This window comes from Protopterus annectens, chromosome 2.part0 (assembly GCF_019279795.1).
Source record: "Protopterus annectens isolate FY-2018-M chromosome 2.part0, PAN1.0, whole genome shotgun sequence".
NCBI classification, from domain to species: domain Eukaryota; kingdom Metazoa; phylum Chordata; order Ceratodontiformes; family Protopteridae; genus Protopterus; species Protopterus annectens.
In genome coordinates, this window is record NC_056728.1 from 626,834,329 (window position 1) to 626,857,150 (window position 22,822).

A 22,822-nucleotide genomic window follows, 5' to 3' on the forward strand; every position below is an offset into this window, starting at 1 on the left:
ATGCAGAAGTGTTGCCAACCAAAAGATCAACAAAAGTGGGCCCTTGCAGTCAAATCACTTGTTTCCATCCAAATGACCAGAAAACCTGACTGCAATCTTTTAAATTATGTTTTTGTGACACTGTCTTCTTTTTAACACAGCAGTTGTACATGCTATTTATGAAAAAAAAAACTAGCTCAACCAGACAAATGTACAACTGCCTGTTAAAATGATAGCTAGAAAACAAAATATCTCAAATTAATGCATACTTCAATATCACAGTCAAGTAAAATAAAAGCAGCACAATCACCCACAACATTTTCTTCCTCAAATAAGCAGAGTCTAAATTGTAGTATTTTTTTTCCTTTTAATCTGGTCAAAATAAGAGCAAAGTCAGAATGCAGCATCAGTTCAAACTGGCAGGTAAACATCACTGTTACCATTCTTAATGAAGTCAGTGCAACAGCAACAGCATTAAAAAGTTCAATACCTGTATATGATGTGGCCGAAACAGAAACTGTCTATTGAGGTTGGACTTTTCAATTAAATCAGGATCTGTAACCGTGATCTAAAAAGCAAAGAATACTGTTTTATTAACGACTCTTTCTGTAGCAACTAGGGAGAAAAACTTAGTCATAAAAAATGGTCTCTGCAATAATATGACAAAAAGTAATATACACACACACACACACACACACACACACACACACACACACACACACACACACACACACACACACACACACACACACATCCATGAAGCACTCAAAATACTCGACTTAGAAGAGCAAACATAATACAGCTAACACACAAAAAACTAAAGAGAAAAATTCATAAAAAAATGTGTGCAACCCCATGGGGGGGGGGGGGGGGGGTTAAGGGCTCCAAACTTAAATATACCAACTCGACAACTACACTAGCTCAAGAAAAGGAGAAATGTATTAAAAAATGGGAATCACTGCCAGCACAAAATATAGCACCAGTAAAGTTTACCAAAACTGAAACATCCAACTAAAAAAAAATACCCAATTAAAGACTGGAGCTATATCCGATCACAAACCGCTTTCTTCAATCTCACCAGCATTTACAAAAAGCAGACAAGTGTTTGCTACGAAAAGCATTCAACCAAACACTATACCATGTACAAGACTGAAGCTCTGACAAGGGCAAAAGCGCTCGTCTCATTTGAACTTGGTAAACCATGGTGTAAACAAGCAATACCGGCTTGAATCAGGTTTACTTATTTTTATTAAGAATGCAAATTGATTTCTGACACGGATCTCACATAAAAAGTTTTAACAATGGTCGATTTTAATCATCTGTATGCCTATACCAAGACAGTATTGTTGTGTAAAATCTTACCATAAACTTTAGATGTCCTTCTCTTCTATATGCTGCTGTTCCTATACAGCTGTTTTTCACTTTAATGTATATATAGTGGCTGAAAAGGACCTCGTGGACAGCCCAACATCTTAACACAAATGCATATGGGTTTCATTCAGTAGATCGATTACTCGGTTACAAAGTATGTAGTAGTAAACTGATGTTGCATTACCTTACCTTAATCACTGCTTAGCCCCAGTCGATTAACTGTACAGTGAGGTTAAGGAAGTTTCTCTTTCCACACTATTATGCAGTTGTGGACTATTAATATAGAGTTCCAGGTGTGTGTAGGAAGGCTTGCCTCCCTACTGACACACTTCTTTGTTTTACTTTTGATGGTATATTTATCAGCAGTTTGTTTGTGTGCAAACAGACTGTCTCCAAGATTAAATGACAGTCATATTACAGCACACATACATAAACATTACAGCATATGAATAGCATTAAACAACTAAAAACTGAAGAGGAGCCCTTTCTGGAAGAGAACCTCAGAGCTCTAAGACATGGCTGACTGCAAAATGTTCAAAACTCACTGATCCCCTGTGATGGCTCTTCAAGCTGATGCAAACTGTGAGAATCAATGACTTGTCCCCTCCCCAAGGGCAGCGTCAAACAATTTTCATGGCTGCAAATAATGGGCTAAATGAATCTTATTCTTCAGAAATTTAGATGACAACACAACTCAGAATAAAATTCTCTTACCAACCCCAAGCAAGGCTTTATACTCCATGTCTAGTAGAAAGGCAAAAAAATAAATGTTATGGCCTCTGCGACCTTTGCGGGACAAGAGATCAGTCTGAGGATACCTGATCAGGATCACGTTCCCCCCCTCAAATTAGTGGCAAAAATGGCATCCACATTCTTAGGACATAAGTCTTGGAGCTTTCAGGATATATTTATGGCATCCATGGTGACTGGTTCCATACAAGTTTGACCCAAGGTTCTTCCAGAGCAACTCATTAACATATTTCACACACAGAGAGAAAAGTCACACACAGACCACTCCATTGAGAATTTCTGAACCTTAAAGGCTGCTATAAAGGAAAGGACCTTTTTACAAGCTATACAAAGTACAATATATCCTCACTGCTGTCTACCAAACATGTGGAGAACAAATGTATAAATTCCACCCACTGCCGACAAATTATATGAGATGGTACTGGCTTGGAATCCACACTGGTGGTATGAATTAACTTATTAAAAGCAAGGTTATGGTGTGTGTACATCCAAACCACTGCACGTCAATTAGTTTGTGGGAAGCAACTGGCCTTAATGGCGTACTGTAAATGTGCACTGCTGCCTCTGGTAATAACCAACAAATGCCACAACCAAATAAATATTACACTATACAGTTGCAGATAAGTCACAATTATTCACTCCTTTCAGCTACTTCAGACAGTGCTAGGTGTCTTCCACTGCAATCTTACTAACAGTAACTGAAATGTCTATAAAATAATTTTGTTTATAAACACACACACACTTTTTCAGTTGGAGGGGTAGAGGGTAAATAATAGCTCTCCAATACCACACCATCTTCTCTTCCCCAGTTCATGGCAACAGTACACCTGCTAGACTTCAATAGCAAAATGAAGAACACAAACTACTACCTGAAGCCAACCTTTACATATCTGAATGGTAGCATTAACACCAAGCAATCACGCTTAAATAGGTAGACATTCAACACTTAATACTGCTCACTCAATGCATGAACCCTTTAAAATTAAATAGTAAAAATCTTTACTTGAATAAATATAAAAAGTATTTCACTTGATATGTGCAACTGTACATATGCAAAGAGGAATAAACTTGCGCAAAAAGTTAAAGGACTGCTGGTTAGCTTCGTAAGTGCAGACAAGGCATCGGTGGTCTCCTTACTACCTACCTGCTGGTATTGCATTTAACACTGTTTTCAACTTTTCTTTGCTAAAAGTAAATTTTACTTGTGATGTAATGTATTTCATGCCAACTGCAGCTTGGAAAGTCAAAACGACAGTCTAAAACAAAGGCTAAACGGCATCAGTGCTGTTCTTTGAATTTGGGCCCTGTGGCAATACACTCTAATAAAGAGCTCCAGCAGATCAGGCCACCAACGTAGGAGCAGAGGGCAAACAACTCAACAGCCCTTCTACTATCCTGAAAGAGATAAAAGTGAAGTACCAGAAAGTGAAAAAATTTATGATCTTTTGCATCCAGTGCAGGAAAGGTCAGGTATCTCGGCTACATGTAAAAAGCTGTTCTAATCTTTAAAAGCAACACAGTGGAGAAGCAAAAGTAGTTTTATTATTAACATTAAGATTGCCAAGGACTAAAGAATAAGTGGGTTAAGGGGTATGCTTATCTTTTCTGATGCTTTTGCAGTCATTGTAGAGGCGAGGGGGGGGGGGGATCTGTTAAGATAATATTTTGGTAATTGCAGATAGTAATACTCCATTTTCATATATACCGCTATAACATCATCTGCACAGAACATTGTTTGGAACTTTCAATGGTCCAAGATGCATGATACACTTGAGGTGCAAGCTAAGCAAGGTTATACATTTTATATACAAACAAATCTAGGACAGAGAAAATGTAAATTTTCATAAATATCTTAAAATGTATCTGGATGCTGAGGGGCCTATATGGCCGTGATGTTAACTGTTTAGAAGTTTGGTTCTTTTAAAATAGAACAAACAGATGCACTTGTGTTTCCTATTATAGTATTCTAGTCCTATCCTAAGAAGTGTGCAACAGGATTCAGATATACACTGGGGGAAGAGTTTTACTTTCTTCAGTTACTTGTTCGCCTGCAAGTATTATATAGATATAACAAGCACCTTATTAATAATACAACTTCTCAGGCCCAGCTCAAAGCAATATTTATAATTTGGTTTGAAAAATGTACTAAGAATTTCGAGGATGGACAAGCGCATCTGTTAGATTCTCATGATGGAGTGTTAAAAGATGAAGTTGGTCATGAGGCATACACGGAGGAGGGATATAAAAACTTATAGCCACCTGAAATGTGAATGGGATCACCAGGACAGTCGAGAGACACTCTTCTGGTAAGAACAGACAAACTGGTAGAGTTGTGTCTGCAGGAAACACATATGATAAAGGTAAAGCACTGCAAGCTGCAAATGAGGGATTACCAGGTTGTCACCTTGACCCTCTAGGCAGGGGATGGCTATTTTAACTATGCATTCGTTTCCCCTTACTTTGGTTTTAATCTATGCTCCAGTTCCGGTAGGTCAACATGAACTCAGAAAGGGAATCTGAGAGATACCACTGTATTTCTACAGGGAAACAACACAGAAATGGAGGACTGGAACTTGGTCACTTGAATTCAAGATGTTAATTCTCTCCTTGGTTGGGAAAATGTTAAGTGCATATTTAAAAGTTCTTTGGTTACATCAATGTATGTAATACGCTTTATTCAGGAGCAAAGTTCAAGATTTTTACATATTATTCTGTCTGCTATACAATATGATCAAGGCTGAACATATACTGTCTGTCTGCTAAACATGCTGCACAAGCTCAAACACTAGGATTACTGTTATGGTCAGACCATGCTCCAGGTTACATTTATTCAAAGATAGAGGAACATGCTAAACAGATACTGGAGGTTTCATCCAATTTCTAAGAAATGAAATGTTCAGAGAGCACCTCCAATAGCTTCTCTCTGGGTATGTGGATAAAGGAGGGATCAAGTCCTGGAAATGATGGGACTGGATGAAGCAAGACTTTGAAACAGGAATCTATGAAACTTGAGGACAATTTAGGGGGTTGAACAGGCAGGACTACTTGAAAGTATGTTTAAAGGTGTTAGTTTAGCAAAGAAGGTTAGCAGATCTAAGATTTTATGACAGTTACTTGGAAGCAAAGGCTACCAGCGAGAATTATTTTATTAAGTATTTAGAGTTTCAAGTGATGGCCTTGACAGATTTTTATTTCCAGAGTAAGTCCAGATTAAGGTATGCTTAATGTAGGTTCACTGACAGGACGCAGTTTGGAAGTGGATGACATGATGATACAGAGGAGGCTGGACATCCTATGTAACCAAGAGACAAGATGGAAGGGAAGTGCAACAAAGCCACTTGGCTTAAGATCAAGTCTCTACTACTCAGGACGGGGACAGGCTAGAAATGGTGTAGGAATTGCGGTGAGAGAGAGAGGCTTCAGAAGGCAGTGAGGGATATCATCAGAATTAATAACAGACTCATGGCAATCAGACTCCAGTGTAATGATAGGGCAGTATTCATAATCCCAGCCTATGCCCCACAGCAGGGTTATGACAGTGAGGAAAACAGTGCATTCAGACAGCAGTTGCAGGACCTACTAGATAAGGCAGGCCAACATGAATTGGTGTTGATAATGGGGGACTTGAATGCACATATCGGGACAGACAGAACAGGATATGAGAACTGCCTGGGTCCACATGGGTGGGTCAACAGGAATAAAGGAGGAGAAGCCATTCTAGACTTCTGTCTGGCAAATGGCTTGATAGTAGCCAACACATGGTTCAGAAAGAGAAACAGTCACAAGATCACATACAAGAGTAGCCAACATGCAACTCATGTAGACTTCCTCCTAGTAAGGAAAAGGCACTGGGGTAGACTCCATGATTGCAAAGTTATCCCCAGTGAAACAGTTGTCCCACAACATAAATCATTAGTTGCCACAATCAGCAGCAAGCAGTGGTCAGAGGAGATTCTAAGGTCAACAGAGACCAGACTGTAGACCTGGAAGTTGACTGGGGAGAAAGTACAAAAGTTCAAGGAATTATTCAGGGCTCTAGCACCCCCAGAAGACGAGGAAATAGGTGGGGTTGAACAAGAATGGCAGTGCCTAAAGACAGCATGTGTTAGGACTACAGAACAGATATGTGGCCGAGCCAAGTATGGAAATAAGGTACATAAGGTAAGCTGGTGGTGGAATGTGGAAGTCCAGGAAGTCATCTAAAGAAAGGAGGAGTGCAGGAAGAAGTGGGAGATAGAAAAAAATTGACCAGGCTAAGAAGGACTATTGGTTGGCTAACAAAGAAGCTAAGAAAGAAGTTGCAATAACAAAGAATAGGGCATCGGAGGCACTCTACCAACTTCTGGAAAGTGACTCAGTAAGGGGCACCAAAACTATAACAGGTTGCAAGGCAAAGACAGAAAGATAAAAAAGATAGTCAAACACCCTTCATAAGGGATTCCAGCAACAACCTGCTCACCAGTCCACAGAATATCAAAGGCAAATAGATGGAGTATTTCCAGCAGCTTTTGAATGAAGAAAACCCCACAGAAGCTGTACTGCCCCAGAAACAGCCTACAATTAGAAGAGGAGGAGCCCACCCCAGAAGAAGCAAGAACAGCACTAAAGAAAACGAAATCAGGGAAAGCAGCAGGCTCAATGAAGTCACAGCAGATATGATAAAGATGCTGGGTGAGATAGGGGACAAATGGCTCCTGAGGGTACTCATAGCAGTGTGAAAAGAAAAGCATATCCCAGATGACTGGAGAATAAGCATACTCATGCCATGTACCAGAACAAAGGGGACATCCACAACTGTGGGCAGTACAGAAGCATCAAACTCCTATCACACTGCATGAAAGTTCTGGAGAGGGTGACTGATAAATGGATACGCAGAGTAGTAGAATGGAAGATGGAAGATGAGCAGTTCAGATTCAGAACAGGATGCAGCACAATTGACCCGATGTTTGCAGTGAGACAGATACTTGAGAAGAAGCTAGAGATGAGGAGAGAGTCCAACTGGGCATTCCTAGACTTGGAGAAAGCATATGACAAGGTCCCAAGAAAGCTGATCTAGGCAGTACTGCAGTGGTTTGAAGTCCCAGAAACATTGGTAGAATTTGTGCATGCTATTTACAAGGGCCCGATGACTCATGTACAAAGAGTGTTCGGCCTTCACAGATGGGTTCCCAGTGGGAGTGGGTGTACACCAGGGTTCAGCTCTGAGCCCGCTGCTGTTCATACTGGTGATGGCCTACATTAGCAAACAGGTCGGAGGGGGCAGATCAACAAAGTTGCTGTATGCAGATGATGTGGTATTACAGGCAGATTCTAATCTAGAACTTCAGCAAATGATAGGTGAATGGAATGCAAAACTGAAGGCACATAGGATGAAACTAAGCACAGATAATGGCAGCAAATTGGGGAAATCAGAAGAAGCTGAGAAAAGAGACAGAAGGGAAGATAGTGGAACAGGTAAACAGCTTCAAGTATCTGGGAGGGGTGGCTGAGGAGAAGGGAAGTCTGAATGAAGATGTCAAAGCTAGAATCAGACGGGTTGCAGCCAACTGGCATAGACTGTTTGGTGTAGTCTATGACAGAAGAATGCCAAAGAAGCTGAAAAGTAAAGTGTACAAGACAGCGGTGCGACCAGTACTATTGCATGATACAGAAACCTGGGCAGTAAAGACAGAACAGTTGAAGAAGCTAGAGGTGATGGAAATTAAGTGCCTGAGAAGGGTGGTAGGATGTACACTGGGACAGACGAAGAAATAAAGACATAGAAGCAAAGGTAGCTCCAATTGCAGAAAAGATCAACGAGAATAGATTATGGTGATTTGGACACATATGCAGAAAAGCAGAAGACAATCTGGTGAGGAAGATTTGGGACTGACAGGAAGAAGGTAAGAGGATGCGAGGACGTCCAGCAAAGGTGGATGGATTGTGAGAAAGAAAATCTGCGACAGTCAGGCATGAGTGTTGAAAAAGGCAGGAGTGTGGCACTGAATCAAGAGCATTGGTGACAGTTAACATGACTCCCCGACTCCATGTAGAAAAAAAAAATGGGAAAAAGGGGGGCTGATGATGATGACCAAACTCGGATCCCTGAGGTTTCTAGTCCTATGACAAGATTCAGTACAGTGGTATATCTCAGGGATGCATAAGTTTACGGGACAGTACTATAGAAACTTCCTGGATATCCTAGAAATGTTTTGTGATCACTAATATGAACTTCTACTCTTCTGATAACACTAAAGAGGCATGTAATTGGGGGTGGAGGTGGGAGGAATGAGCAATTTCTGAATTCCATTAGTTTACCTCACTTGGACACTATGCAGAACAGAAAGCGCCTTGACCCTACAACCACTGAAGAGCTAAAATCCTGAATTTGCAACTATTAAATAAGTCCATGGGTTTAGATGGAACCTCCTTGGAAGACCAGAGACTAGGTGGAGATCTCCTGCTTTCTACTTTGCTAGCTGGAATGAATGATGCAGTAATCTTTTCGAACTTCCTCCTGTGGAAAGAGGTTGGGGTTTCTGCTATTTTAAAATGGTGAAGCTCCAGCTCTGCCATCCTCCTACAAAACTACTTCAGTATTAAATCATGATTATAAGCTTTTTATTTCAATAACCATAAAGAGACTGGCTCCATTGGTTTTCAGCTTGGTGTATTTGTTCAGTCTGCATTTGTGGGAGGGAAGGTGGCAGATGCACAACAACATAAGAATAGAACAAAATGAATAGAATTGGCCATTTCAGTTTGCCACATTAGAAATGGCAATGGGCCTGCCCTCAAACTTTGCTTCCTTGCTGAGAGCCATTTATAAATGGGCAGTGCCCAGAGTAAAAAGAGCAGCACAGTTTTATAAGCCTTTTCTCCTAGGATGTATTAGACGGCAAAACTGTCCTCTTGCTACTAATGTTTGCACCACACTTGCAGCCATTGACAGCTTATACGCGAGCTTCCATGATGAATTTTTTTTTTGTAATATACACGTGGTGCACAAAAATTTATGATTGGTAAGAGTAAACAGAATATCATCTGCATATAAAACAATTTGCAGAAGGATCTCAGTGATTTATTTGCAACTTTGACAAAATTTAGTAGGTCATCAGGACACAAAATAAATGAAGCCAAGAAACAAAATCATTAAGTTTAATTATAATCCTTCAGGAGTGGTAAGAGCATTTTCCTTTCCCTAATGGAGTTAAAAGACTGAAATACGTGGGGCTGTGGTTAGTGGACTTTATTTCTAACGATACTGATACCAAACCAGCAATTAAAAAAATTAAAGATATCCCATCTTTTTCAGAGGTGGAAAACACTATTGCTAGATTTTGACCAGATACACTCGTATATGTATAAAACATAAAACTCTTGCTTGCTTGTCGTACAGCTGCTATGTGAGCTCAGGTGTACTTGCCAGTGTGTATCCTGGTTCTGTCTTATTTAATGGTTTCTTTGAGGATTCAGAAGATCATCTTGATCCCACTGTACTTCATATGTTATATACAAAACACCTGTATTTAATAAGTGTGTACACGTATTATGCATATATGTATGATGTCTAAGGTTTTTATATATAATAAACACACGCACACACGTACACACACACACACTAACAAATGGGAGAAATAAATAAATCAGGACAGTCCATCTGAGCTATAATTGCTTCTTTTCAGTGGAGGATGGGGGCAAACAGCATAATATATCTCAGTACATAAAGCAATCAGATGACAATGATTAAATAATCAGATTAACAGAAATGTGTTATAATGAACACAAGCAATAGTGATACGCAACTATACACAGGGAAAACAAAGATTTCAAGGGCTAGAGAACGGACAGAATACATTTTTTAGTACGTGATTTGGAAACAGAAATATATTTTAAGTAAAGACTATACACGGATAAATAAAAAGAGTACTACGGATAAATAAAAAGAGCACTAGGGAGGTAAGGAGGGAATTAAGAGATGAATAACAGATCAGAGGTAAAAACAAGTAAAGTTGGGTAAAGTTTCATTTACCACAGCAGAAGATGTCTGAATTTCCCAATGCTGCAGTAGCCTTTGGCTAAATGGGTTGTATCCAGCCCAGGATGCAACAGCTGGCTAGTCTTTATAAAATTCTGGCTCTCCAAAACACCTGTGCTCTGGCTGCTGATGTATGAGCCCAGGGAGAAAAATCAGTAGTCATAGCTCAGACAACTTCAGGGCATTCTTGCCCAACAAAAAGAGAAAGCGTACTCATCCTGAAAACCCAAAGATATACACATATAACTGTTTACCCCCAAATTAACTATTTAAAGAAGAAAGGATGATGGAGGGAAGGTGCAGATAGTGCAGCGGTGTGGAATTTGAACATCTGCTGTTATGGTAAGTGCAACTTGCACAACAATATTATGTTCAACAATCATTCTCACTGCTGTAGTGGCTTTTGACTTACTGAATTCATGTCCAAAGATTATACAAACTGGGTAGAGGAAGGATAAGAGTTCAGAAACTACAGGATTAATGGTCTTAAAGCCAGTCTAGGACCTGAAGAAGGAATCCAGCAAGGCTTTGTAAAGTTATGTAGAAAGGACCATGTAGCTGCCTCTAGAATGCTTTAAGTCCACTACTTTGCAGTATGCCATCATTGAAGCTCTAAAAGAATATGCTCAATACTGCCTGGAACAGATTTTCCATGGTGGGAACACAAAAATGTAATTGCTGAGGAGAACCATCTAGCAGTAATCTGATTTGAGTAGCAGTCTGATTTGACATAGATCGTCCTTTTTTGCCCCATCATAAGAAATAAATAGTTTTGTCAGCTCATAGGTTGGTACTAGGCTATTGGCCTTAGGGTCTATACAAGCCTAGCTAGAACAATTCCCTGGCTATTTCTTCCTAGAATATTTAATTCCCTGGTCCCCTGTCTACTGACGTGATTCCCCGGGGTGAATTTCCTATCTCCCATCAATCAAGGTTCCTTTTGAAGAGGGCCAAAGAGCCAAAAAGCTTGACATGTATGGGCAGTCTATTCCAGAGTATGTGGAGTCTCTGCGTCAGGAACCTATCCTTCCAGCATGTTTTGCTCATTGTGATGACCAGGTTTAGATCCCAGGAGCATGTGACTGAGGGATTGGGATTTCTTTAAGTGTAGCATATCCAACAGCACTGAGTTTGACATGGCCTTGTATGTTAAGCAGAGATCGCCTCTGAGTAGGCAATATGCAACAGAGTATAGCTGAATTTTTTTTAGACGGTCACCATATGGCATCTGCTTTAGGCCTGTGATTCTTTTAGTGAGGTATTTCTGTGGTCTTTCCAATTGTTGCAGATGTCTTGTGAGGTACATACCAAATGGGGCGTTGTACTCTATAATGGGTCTAATGAAGGATGAGTACAGTGGGACAATGACCTCCTTTTTTCTGGATGAAAAGCCCTTAGTGATGAGATGTGCCACATAGAAGGATTTCCTGACTGTTGTGGCTATGTGGTTATCAAAGGTGAGACCACTGTCCACCTGTGTCCCTAAGTCCCTTATCACACTTTTCATGTTTAGTGTACTGTCACTTATGTGGTAATTTATGGGTACAAGTTTTTTCCCAAAGGGGATAACTATACATTTCTTGGCATTAAGCTTGAGACCATGACTCTGGCACTAAGCATCTGCTTCTGTAAGGCCCTTTTGTAGAATATTCACATTATTCTAAAGGACTTTGTTCTATCAAGACAGTGCATCATTCATACTGGAAACAGTCACAGAAAATGAAAACTCCTCTAAAGGGAGTTGGAAAAGATGCGTTTCTCAGAGTCAGCGTCCTGGGCTTGAAAATCAAATCGAGAAGCTCTTTTCTTTGTCCAAGTCAGAGCCCTCTGACATACTTTCCTCAGGAATATGTTTGCTTAGTTTAACATCTGGCTTGGATTTTTGCTCTTCAGGACTGAAAACCTGCAGTAAACTCCAGGTGAAGGTAAGAAAAACATCATAATGAACAAACAAAATGCCTTTACATGGGCAATATCTAACCCTATTTTCTTTTTTCTAGGGGAGTCCCTGGAAGGAGATGGTACTTCATCCTGGGCAACTGGCCTCTTTCCCCAGCTACCTCAGGAAGAACCTCCCGGAAAAACTCCCAGACACAAGGAAGAATGTTCTCCCATGCCTAGCCTGAACACTGGGACAGCTGCAGAGGATGTGACTAACCTCCAGTCCATGGTGGCTGAAGGGCATCTGTATTACAAGATCGAATGCTTAGGTGATCGAACACCTAAACATCGAACTTGTAATATTGAACCCAAAGCTGCCAAACGGCGCAGGAAAACACGTTGGTCAGCCACAGGAAAAAAAAACAAAAAACCTTTACACCCAAACTAAGTGGGGGGCCGTGCCCACGCACACACACCCTAACTAAATATACCAACTCTGAGATCGCTCTACAGTAGACAAAACAGGAAAATATGGCGAACGGCCAAGGGAAATCTTTCCCTACGTTAAATCGCCATTCTCTGTTTTTTATTTTCGATATTACAAGTTCGATATTTAGGTGTTCAATCACCTAAGCATTCAATCTTGTAATATAGACCCACTGAAGGGACTACACCACAGGAATTCGAAAAAAAAAACAGTGAGTGGTCAGAGAAACAACGAATGTCCACTGGAACGTCACCCACCAGAAGCTGAGGCACTGCCTGAGATCACTGTGTAGGCAAGGTTCCTTATTCTGTTTTTTTTTTCCCCTTCTTAGGTACAAGCAGGACATGAAAAGTACAGTTATGCAAATAAAGTTACCATAACAGTACGTGGATTAAAAGTAAACTCAGATAACACTGTAGGCATAAAGAAAGGATTAATTCTCAAAGAAACCCTATCCCTGTGGAAAAAAAGAGAACGTTGAACCACAATTAGAGATTCTAACTCAGATACCCATCTTGCAGAAGTCAGAGCAATAAGTAAAACTGTATTCCATGATAAGAACCTCAAGTCAGCATGAGCTGGTTCAAATAGAGCAAGTGTTAGCTTCTCTACAAAAAAAAAATCAAAATCTGAAGGAACCACTGGTTTTCTGGGAGGCTTCTCATGCAGAACCCCTTTCAAAAACATTTTCACATTGAAGGGGGGGGGGTTCATGAGGGGATATGTTGAAATGACTAACAAATGAACCTTGAAAGTGGAGTAAGACAAGTCACAGAAAGTAATTCACACAAGTACTGTAGAACCAGAGAATACTAGCCCTGAATGGGTGCTGGCTCTTTTGTTGGAACCAACTAGAAAACCTTTTCCATTTGCTAATTTATAATTTTGTAGTAGCAGGCTTTCTTGCTTCCATTAAGACCCTATCATTCAGGAAGTCAAGCTGCAGTTATTTGGGGTCAGGATGTTATCAAACAACCCTGATCACGTGTGAGTAAATCAAGTCTGCGAGGAAACCTGTGGTAATCGCCCTAATTCCAAAAAAGGGAAAACTGCTGTTGTCTAAGTCAGAAGGGAGTCCCTTGAGAAGTTCCTCTGAATCTTCAGAAGAACCATGGAAATCAGTGGAGAAGAACACACGAACATTTCTGTCTAACAGAAAAAAATGCATAAGTATCTGTTTTCAAGGCCTTCATGCAGGGAGTTCTGGAACACAATTTTGCCAACTGACTGTTTCTAGAGGTGGCAAAAGCTATACCAGAGGAATTCACCACAGATGGATCAAATCTTGGAAGGCCCCTAATTCTATTTCAATTTGTGGGGGTCTGCCCCTGGTCCTGTTAAACTTATCTGCCACAAAATTTTGCTCTGATGGAATGTAAGACACCTGTAGAGTGAGATTGCACTACAAAGCTACATCCCATGCAAACATGGCAAGTCTGCATAGGGTGTACGATCTAGTCCCCGTTGCTGACTTATGCGCCACATCACTGTGGTGCTGTCTTTAAACACTTGAAGAGATCGCAGGAACCACAAATGACTCAGTCAGTCAAAAGCATTTATAAGTGATAGCATCTCTTTCATGTTTATGAATTTTCTTCTGTTGTTTTTGTCCCAAAGACCAAGCATTTTTATACCCACTGACACTGTTTTCCAAGCAAAATCTGAGGTGCCCGTTTTGACGGACTGCTCTGGAACAGGAGAGGGGAACAGGAGACTTGGATCATGTGAAATTTGATGTCTCCACTACATAATTTCCCTTTTTGCAAATCCCAAAACTGGAATTTGAAAGGTAGATCTAGACACCTATACATATATTTTCCTGTGGAACAAAAGCTCTTTGTACAGAGATGTACTGCAGCCCGCCCCCACCCGCCAAGAAAAATAATCTTGTGAGAGGGAGTCAAAAAAGACTTTTGAACGTTCTCTTGGAAACATCCAACAGGAGATCCCTGACCCAAGAAAGAGATTTCTGAGACTCTGAAAAAGACTCTGCAATGTTAAGTAAGTCATCCAAATATGGAAAAAGGTTAATACTTTGCAGCCTGCAGTGGGCTATCACAGGAGCTAGACTCCTTTAACACTCAAGGAGCAGTGGATAGCCCAAAGGGTAAGACAGAGAACTGATAATGTGATCCAGACACACAAAACATTAAGAAACGTCTGAAGTCTGGATGAACAGGGATATAATAAGCATCTTTTAAGTCTACCGTTATCCAGAAACTTGAAAAGGTTGTGAAGTGACATCATTTGGCATTTAAGCACGATCACAAACAGGTTTAAGAAAGAAAACTCCAGAACTGGTCTCCAAGCATCCTAGAATAAAAACACTTAGAACCCTTTCCTTTTCCCAGGTTTGTATCACTTCCTGGGACAACGCATGATTAAGAACTAGAGGGAAAAGTCTGATCTGGAAGGTGAGGAATTACCCCTGGAAAGGAGGAATTTCCTCCCACTGCCATCTGTAACCTTTATGAATGATGTCCAGCACCCATTTGTCTGAAATTATCTGTTGGAAAACTAAACATTCAGACTTTCCAGAAGAAAGAAGGTGTCACAACAAGGTCCCTTGAATACTCATTCATACTTGTTTAACTGTCCTTTGTTTTGGGAGGTTCAAAGCTTATTTTTAGACTTCCTTACTATTTGTCTTAAACATCTGTTTACCTGTATTTTGTTGAGATTGTTTATTCTGCTAAAAGAATCCATTAGAAAATTTGAAAATGGGGGGGCTGAAAAATCTTAAGAGATTCCCTGAATCAACTTACCCTTTTCATTGCATTTTTGACCAGCTTTGCAGCAGAGGGACCAAACAGTAAATCTTTATCTAAAGGCGGATTTAAAATCTCACTTTATCATCATCTTGGAGGTTCTGAGAATGCAGCCATGCAAACAAAAAAGTACTAGTGGTCACAGCCCTAGAAGTAGCATCAACAAAGTGATACACACACTGCAAACAATGAGTAGTGACCTGCGCAAAAGAACAAACTAAAATATTTAAAGCACATTTTTCCTCATGAGTAGAAACTGCAGATAAAAATTCCTCGTTCTTTCACAATTAGCCAGAACAAAACAACATATTAGCCTGATAATTCAAAATTCTGAAAATCAAACTTGCAGAACTATACACATTTCCCATCCTTATCAGAAAGAGTAGGATTGGAATTAAATGGGTATTAACCAAGTGTTTAGCAGCAGTAGGAGCAACTAAAGCTACAGCTGCTGGGTCAGGTTTCAGAACAATGTATAAAAACTTAAAAGACAATTTGCACTCCCTTTTTAGGGTCAGCTGGCTGACCATCAAGAAAACTGCAGGAAGTAAAGCTCGCTCACACACACACACACACACACACACACACACACACACACACACACGGGCACACATGTACTTTCTAAAACAGAAGAGGAGGAATGGGTGCAGATTTTGAAAATTCCTTCTGAAACAACTCACAGTATTTTATTTCTTTATAAACTTTTTATATAATTTTAAATCAGTATGAAATCACACAATAAAAATTAACAAATCATAATTAACTAAAAAACAACAAATATAACCATATACAGAGTCCATAACAAACTTGAACCTTATATAAAACCATTACAACTTTTCTAAAAGATCTTCAAGCTTGTGCCAAGATAAATATTTATGCATAATGTTTGATGTACTATTATAAACCGTTTGCAAGTCTTTGCTACATGCATTTTTGCTAGGCAGATAAAATCAATAAATGAGAGGATATTTTTAGTTTTCCAATTAATTGTGATAATCTTAATGGCAATTGCTAGAATGGACCACAGGAGAGGCATCTGTGTTTTTGGTATGGAATCTGAAAATGGCACATTAAAGACTCTGTAATATTGCAAATGTCTAACCATAACGCTTTAGAAAATTTTTTGAACTCTATCCAAAATGGATCATTTTACATTCTATAATCATATGACATCTTGTTCCTCAATGCACCTCCAACATTTTATTTATTTTTTCTTTATTATAAATCAAGGCTATTTTATATAGTATTAAAAAGCTTCAATTTAGAAACCTCCAACTAAAAATTCTCCAATAAAGTGATGATGTGGTATTATTTACAGACTTCAAAGATAATTTTTTATCATCCAAAAAACTTCCTTATTAATTTTTGTCGAGTACTCCCAGTAAGACTGATCAACAACTATATATTCAGTTCTTAGAATCCTACAAATTGTTGATAAATAAGATTTATTTTTGACCTCTTCACTGTTAATTTTGAAGAAGAATTCTAAAATTTGTGGGACAGGTTGTACATTTATATTTAAAGGTATATGTATTTTATTGTTAATAAATTTCTTAAAAAAAATCTGAATGTTTAACCAATTATTTTTGTTTATATTGTATCTATCCATAAGATGATCAAGAGTATGCAACTTACTTCCAGATAAAAATTTATACCAAAAATTTAAGTTATTTTCCTTAAGATCAATTATCCTTGGATTAAAAGACTCTATACAACCATTAGTATAAGCTATGGGAAACCTCAAAAATCAATAAATCTTTAACAAAGTAGTTATATATTAAGTAGATAATGGATAATAACTAACAAAATAAAATGAATTTTCCTGGTGTTCAAACAAAAATCTTTTATGATCCAATATATTTTAATATCTGATTAAAATTATTTATTTATTTCAGATGTACTACTAGAAATTAAAATAGTTTCATGCAATGTTTTCCAATTTGAAAAATAAGAATTTAACCAATGACTCACTATATTTAATTTTCTACCCAACTTTTGACATGCCAGTCAAAAGTTATTCTTGATTTTTGTGGATACCACAAAAACTTTAGTAGTACAGAATTTGTTTTATATATTTTTTTAGGTGAGAGTAAAATTAAAGACTGTATAAGAAACACACTTTTTTGGTAAAATTATCAGCTTTTTATTAACACAAGTCTGTCTTCCACAGTGAACAATTTATTCCAATTATCAACTGGTTTTAATATTGCACTGATCAGGATTTTATAATTTATAGAAACTGATTTTTTTCCAACCAGACTGTATAAAAATTCCCAAATATTTGATTTGGTTGTTTTCCCAATTAAACTCCTTCCAATCTAAAAAAAATATTTATTTTTTTATTTATCAGCAATGTTTTTGTTTTATTATGACTAAATTTAAGACATTAAATCATCTCATCTCAAAGTATTTTATTGAGTTAAGAATATGTTCTAATGAAGAACCAATGTCTCCACATGTTAAAAAGATATCAGTTGCAAATAGCTGAATTTTTGCTATACTCATCTTCCATGGAAGATCCCTTTATTTTTGTATTACTTCTTATAAAAGAAGCAAAGGTCTCTATTGACAAAACAAACAATAATGGCTATAAAGGGCACCCTTGTTCTGTACCTTTTAATATCTTAAAATAAGCAAACAAAAATGATCCACTTTTGAAACAAGATAAAGAATTCTCATATATCTCCACTATTAAGTCTATAAAATCAGAAGAAAAATGATATTCTCTTAATACTTTAGTATATCCAGTTAACAGAATGAAAAGTTGTATCTATATCTAATCTTATAATTGAAAGCTCTCTCTTTTCCTTATTGTCAATATCTATTAGTGATAAAAGCCTAATAACATTATCTTGCACTTTTCTATTTAGGATAAAGCCAGTTTGATCATCTTCGATTAGAGATGACATCATAAAACAATCTTTTAGCAAGTACAGACATAAAAAAAATGTTATAATCAACATTTAAAATGGAAATGGGGTGATACAAAGGGCATCATTTTGAGACGTTATCTTGTTTCAAAATGGGAGATATCAATGAATATTTCCAAGAAGAAAATATATTACCAGGAATTATTTTATATATTTCAGGTATTATGCCATCTAGACCAGGAGTTTTATTTTTTAAATTTCTGATTTGTTTTTTTTCAGTTCTTTGAAAGAGACTGATTTATCTAACCTTGTGCTTTGTTATTTTGTTAACTTGTGTTATATATTATCTTTTAAAAAGCTATAAGTATTATCTAGAATCGAGTATTTCTTGTTAATTCATAATGTTTTCTAAAAGGATCTAGAATATCTTTTAAATCAGTTGCTTTCTTAATATTATTTTTCACTTTATATACAATCTCTCTGATATGATTCATATTTAATCTTTTTAATTTAATGGCTAATCTATGTATATTTTTAGTGTTAATATAAAGAAGGTATGTACTCACCATAACGTTCCATCTGAGTAGTTGTACTTTATTTTTCTGCAACCTGTGGGTATTCGGATCCATATCAGATCCGAGCCGGCAACTTTTTTCTAGCATCCGCTCCGAGCTCCTCCCCCTACCCATAATGCGCTGCCATCTCCTACCTTCCCTCAGATAGAGTTTGCTGCAACTAAATACATAAGCAACTCAGTCCAATGAACCAAACCTGTATATAGACAGGACAAGGTCCGGGGGACGGAGAGAGGGAATGTTGCAGAAAAATTAAGTATAACTATTCAGATGGAAAGTTACAGTGAGTACATAACTTCTTTATCTGAAGTAGTTAACTTCTTTTTGTCTGCAATCTGTGGGACAGAGTCCCCAGCTACTGCAATCCTGGGAGGCCCTTATGGAAGGACAGTCCTGAGCACCGCAGAGCCAAAGGATGCTCTACCCCTAGAAATCAGATCTAATTTGTAATGGGAAATGAAGGTATGTGAATTGGCCCATGTCGTTGCTGCACAAATGTCGTCCAAAGGAACCCTAGACCAAAAAGCAGCAGAAGTCGCCATGGACCTGGTAGATTGAGCTTTAACAATACCAAGAGAAGATAAACCTTTTGCTTTGTAGACATGCGAAATGCAAAGAGTGATCCATCTGGCCAAAGAAACCTTAGAAATAGCTTTTCCCAAAAAGGATTTGGAAAAGGAAACGAACAACTGGTCAGACTTGCAAAATGATTTTGTTCTATGAAGATAGAAGTGAAGTTGTCTATGAACATCTAACAAATGAAGTTTGTATTCACCCTTGTTTTGGAAATTAGGAAAGAAAACAGGCAGATTAATGGACTGGTTTATGTTTGCTTCAGATGCCACTTTAGGTAAGAAGGAAGGATTAGTACGGAGAGACCCTATCCTTATGGAAGACCAAATAAGGAGATATGGTAGACAGAGCTTGAAGCTCAGAAACCCTCCTAGCAGATGTAATGGCGACTAGGAAAGCGGTCTTCCAGGATAAAAAATTTAAATCCACCAATGCTGCAGGTTCAAATGGAGGAGCCACCAATGCCTGTAGGACAAAAGTAAGGTCCCAGGGGGGCACTGAATCCTTGACAGGAGGGCGCAACAGAAAAGTGCCTTTAAGAAAATCCTTACACAGCCTAGAAGAGGCTAAGGCAATGTTGTCTTCACCAACATAAAAATTAGAAATGGCTGCCAATTGTACTTTCACTGTGGAGGAGCTAGCTCCTTGCTGAAAAATGCCAGACAAGAAATCCAACACCGCTGGAACAGGAGCTGTAAAGGGATCTAGGTTTCTCTGTGAGGCCCAAATGGAAAAACGCTTCTATTTACTGCGATAAAGTTTATTAGTGGAATCTTTAAGAGAAGCCACCAGTATGGATTTTACCGGGGATGAAAGACCGGGAGTCCTAGCGATCAACGGAACTGGAGCAACCAAGCTGTCAGCTTGAGGCTGCCCAGGTCGGGCGGGCGTACACCTGAAGGATGGGAGATTAGATCCGGGCAGGGATCCAGAATCCACTGAGGAGCTAAGAGATGAGACCAAAGAAATGGGGAACCAAACCTGATGAGGCCAGATCGAGACAATGAGGATTAATTTTGCACCGCAGTCGGCAAGCTTTCTGAAGAAACTTCAGAATGAGTGGCAATGGTGGGTAAGCATGGAGAACCCCAGGAGGCCAAGCACGGACTAGAGCTTCTCTGGGGGCTTCCCTTGGTGAGGGAATCAGAGTGAAGAACTCACTCCACTTCGCGTTGGAAGGAGATGCGAAGAGATCGCAGCAAGGCTGACCCCATGCAAGGAATATCTCCTCCGCTACTGACTGTTTTAGAGACCACTCATATGGCATCACAACAGCCCAACTCAATCTGTCCGCCAAAATGTTGGAGCGCCCTGGGATGTGCGTTGCTATCAGAAACTGACCGGTGGGGATCGCCCACTCCCACACTCTCATGGCCTTGCGACATAGGGGATAGGATTTGGTTCCTCCCTGCTTGTTGATATACCACACAACAGACATGTCCGACTGAATTGCAATCAAACCGAGAGGGAGGACAGTGTGAAAGGCTTCTAATGCTGAAAGCACTACCCTCATCTTTAGAACATTTATATGCAACTTGGTCTCTAACTGGGACCATGTGTCTTGGACTGTCCTACCCGAACAGTGTCTCCCCCACCTGAGTTGGGAGGCGTCCGTGGTCACTGTGGCTTGGACTGGAGATGACGCAAAGGGGTGTCCTATAATCGCCGGTGAACTTAACCACCAAAGAAGGAACGTCCTGCAGACATGACTGATCCTGATCAGAAATTCCATGGGCAGGTCTAGCCAAGACCATCGAACAGCCAGAGTCAATTGAAGAACCCGCATATGAAGGCACGCACAAGGGAGAATCGATATGGAGGCAGCCATGGAGCCCAATGCCCGGAGAACCTCGCTCGCCTTTGGAGACTTGAAGTTCGCTATTTGAGCTATGTGGCACCTGAGGTGTAAGATCCTGTCTGGAGTTAAGAATACTTTCATCTGCAAGGTGTCTAGCCGTGCCCCAATGAAGTCTAAAACTTGTACTGGCTGCAACTGGGATTTTTGAACACTGACTGTAATCCCCAATAGATCTGCCAACCGAATACAGTAGTCTCGTGCCAGACAAAGCAGACGCTTGCTGGGCGCAGCGAAGAGCCAGTCATCCAGGTAAGGAAATACCTGAATGCCCTGAAGCCTCAGGTGAGCCACTACAACTGCCATTATCTTGAACACCCTGGGGGCTGTGGTGAGACCGAAGGGTAGGGCTCTGAACTGAAAGTGACTGGCTCCTAGCCAGAAGCGCAGAAACCTCCTGGAGCTTCTGTGGATCCTGATGTGGCAGTAAGCATCCTGGAGGTCTAACGAGCACATCCAGTTGCCCTCTCAGAGATAAGGTAGAATGGACTGTAGGGTGACCATCCGGAATTTCTGTTTGGCTACAGACAGGTTCAAAGTTGACAAATCTAGAATGGGCCTGAGGTCCCCTGTCTTTTTTGGCACTAAAAAAAACCTTGAGTAGACGCCTGATCCGGACTGGTCGGGGGGGGGGGGGGGGGACCTGTTCGATGGCTCATTTGAGAAGCAGCTTTGAAACCTCTACAGCTGCGGCCTCCCTGTGAGTGGGTGGAACATCCGGGAGGTGTTTTGGAACACTTGGAGGGGCAACAAATGGGATAGTGTAACCTCTGGATATAATCTGCAACAACCAGCGATCTGTTGTAATGGACTCCCATGCCGCTGGGTGTAAGGACAATCTCCCCCCCCCCTGACTGCCTCCAGAGTAGGACAGCTGGGCAACCCTCAAGGCTGCTGACTCGGTCTATCAGAAAAATGTTCCCTAGACCCAAAATTCCTGGGACCCCCTCTACCTCTGGGTCGGCGTCGATACTTTCCCCCTCTGCCTCTGGGGGAATAGTTGTCCTGAGAATCCCGGGAAAACTGAGATTTTCAGAACTACATCTTCTTTTGCCCTCTTTGATTCCTAGAGAAGGACCACTGAGGGTTATAGAAGCAGATCCCGACGGCAGAAAAAGTCTTCCAGTCTTTTTCGCTCTGGACAAGTGTGTCGTGTACTGTCTTCCCGAAAAGGGAAGAACCACCGTAGGGAGCATTAATAAACGATGCCTTGAAAGGGTCCGCGAACTGACACAACCTGAGCCAGGCATGATGCCTCATGGCTATGCCTGTCCTGGCCACCCTAGCTGCTCCTTCCGTGGCAAGGGAAAGGAGCCGCATAGACGTGTTTGAGACCGACTTCAGAGTAGACATTTTCACAGAGAACAACTGCGGCGATAAGGACTCTAGTGGCGACTCAGCAAATTCCGATGCAAGGTCTCACTGAAGCCGGATCACATGTGCCAAATAGTTCAGCACACGGATTGAAAAGGTCGCTGAGGAATAAACGTGTTTCCCAAATCTGTCCACCGACCTGGACTACTTGTCTGGAGAGTGGACTGAGCAACTCTCCTGCGCTACTTCCTTCTTGGTGGCTGCTGTGACCATCACAGTGTCAACTGGGGCTCCTTCTGACCAAGGTCGTCTGTCAGTAGGGGGCGTTTGGGGATGGGCTCTACAATGTCAGGCTCCTTCCATGCCCACGTGGTGATAAGGT

At 40.1% G+C, this 22,822-nt stretch overlaps 1 protein-coding gene across 1 annotated transcript in view; it reads right to left on the reverse strand.

The window, feature by feature from the left end:
* The window catches only part of UBA6 (ubiquitin like modifier activating enzyme 6), a 2,440,735-nt gene that overhangs the window by 1,449,687 nt on the left and 968,226 nt on the right, over positions 1-22,822 (reverse strand). Inside the window, exon 17 of the mRNA XM_044060993.1 lies at positions 470-547. Within this exon, the coding sequence (XP_043916928.1) occupies positions 470-547 (78 nt within the window). The remainder of the gene's footprint in view (positions 1-469; positions 548-22,822) is intronic.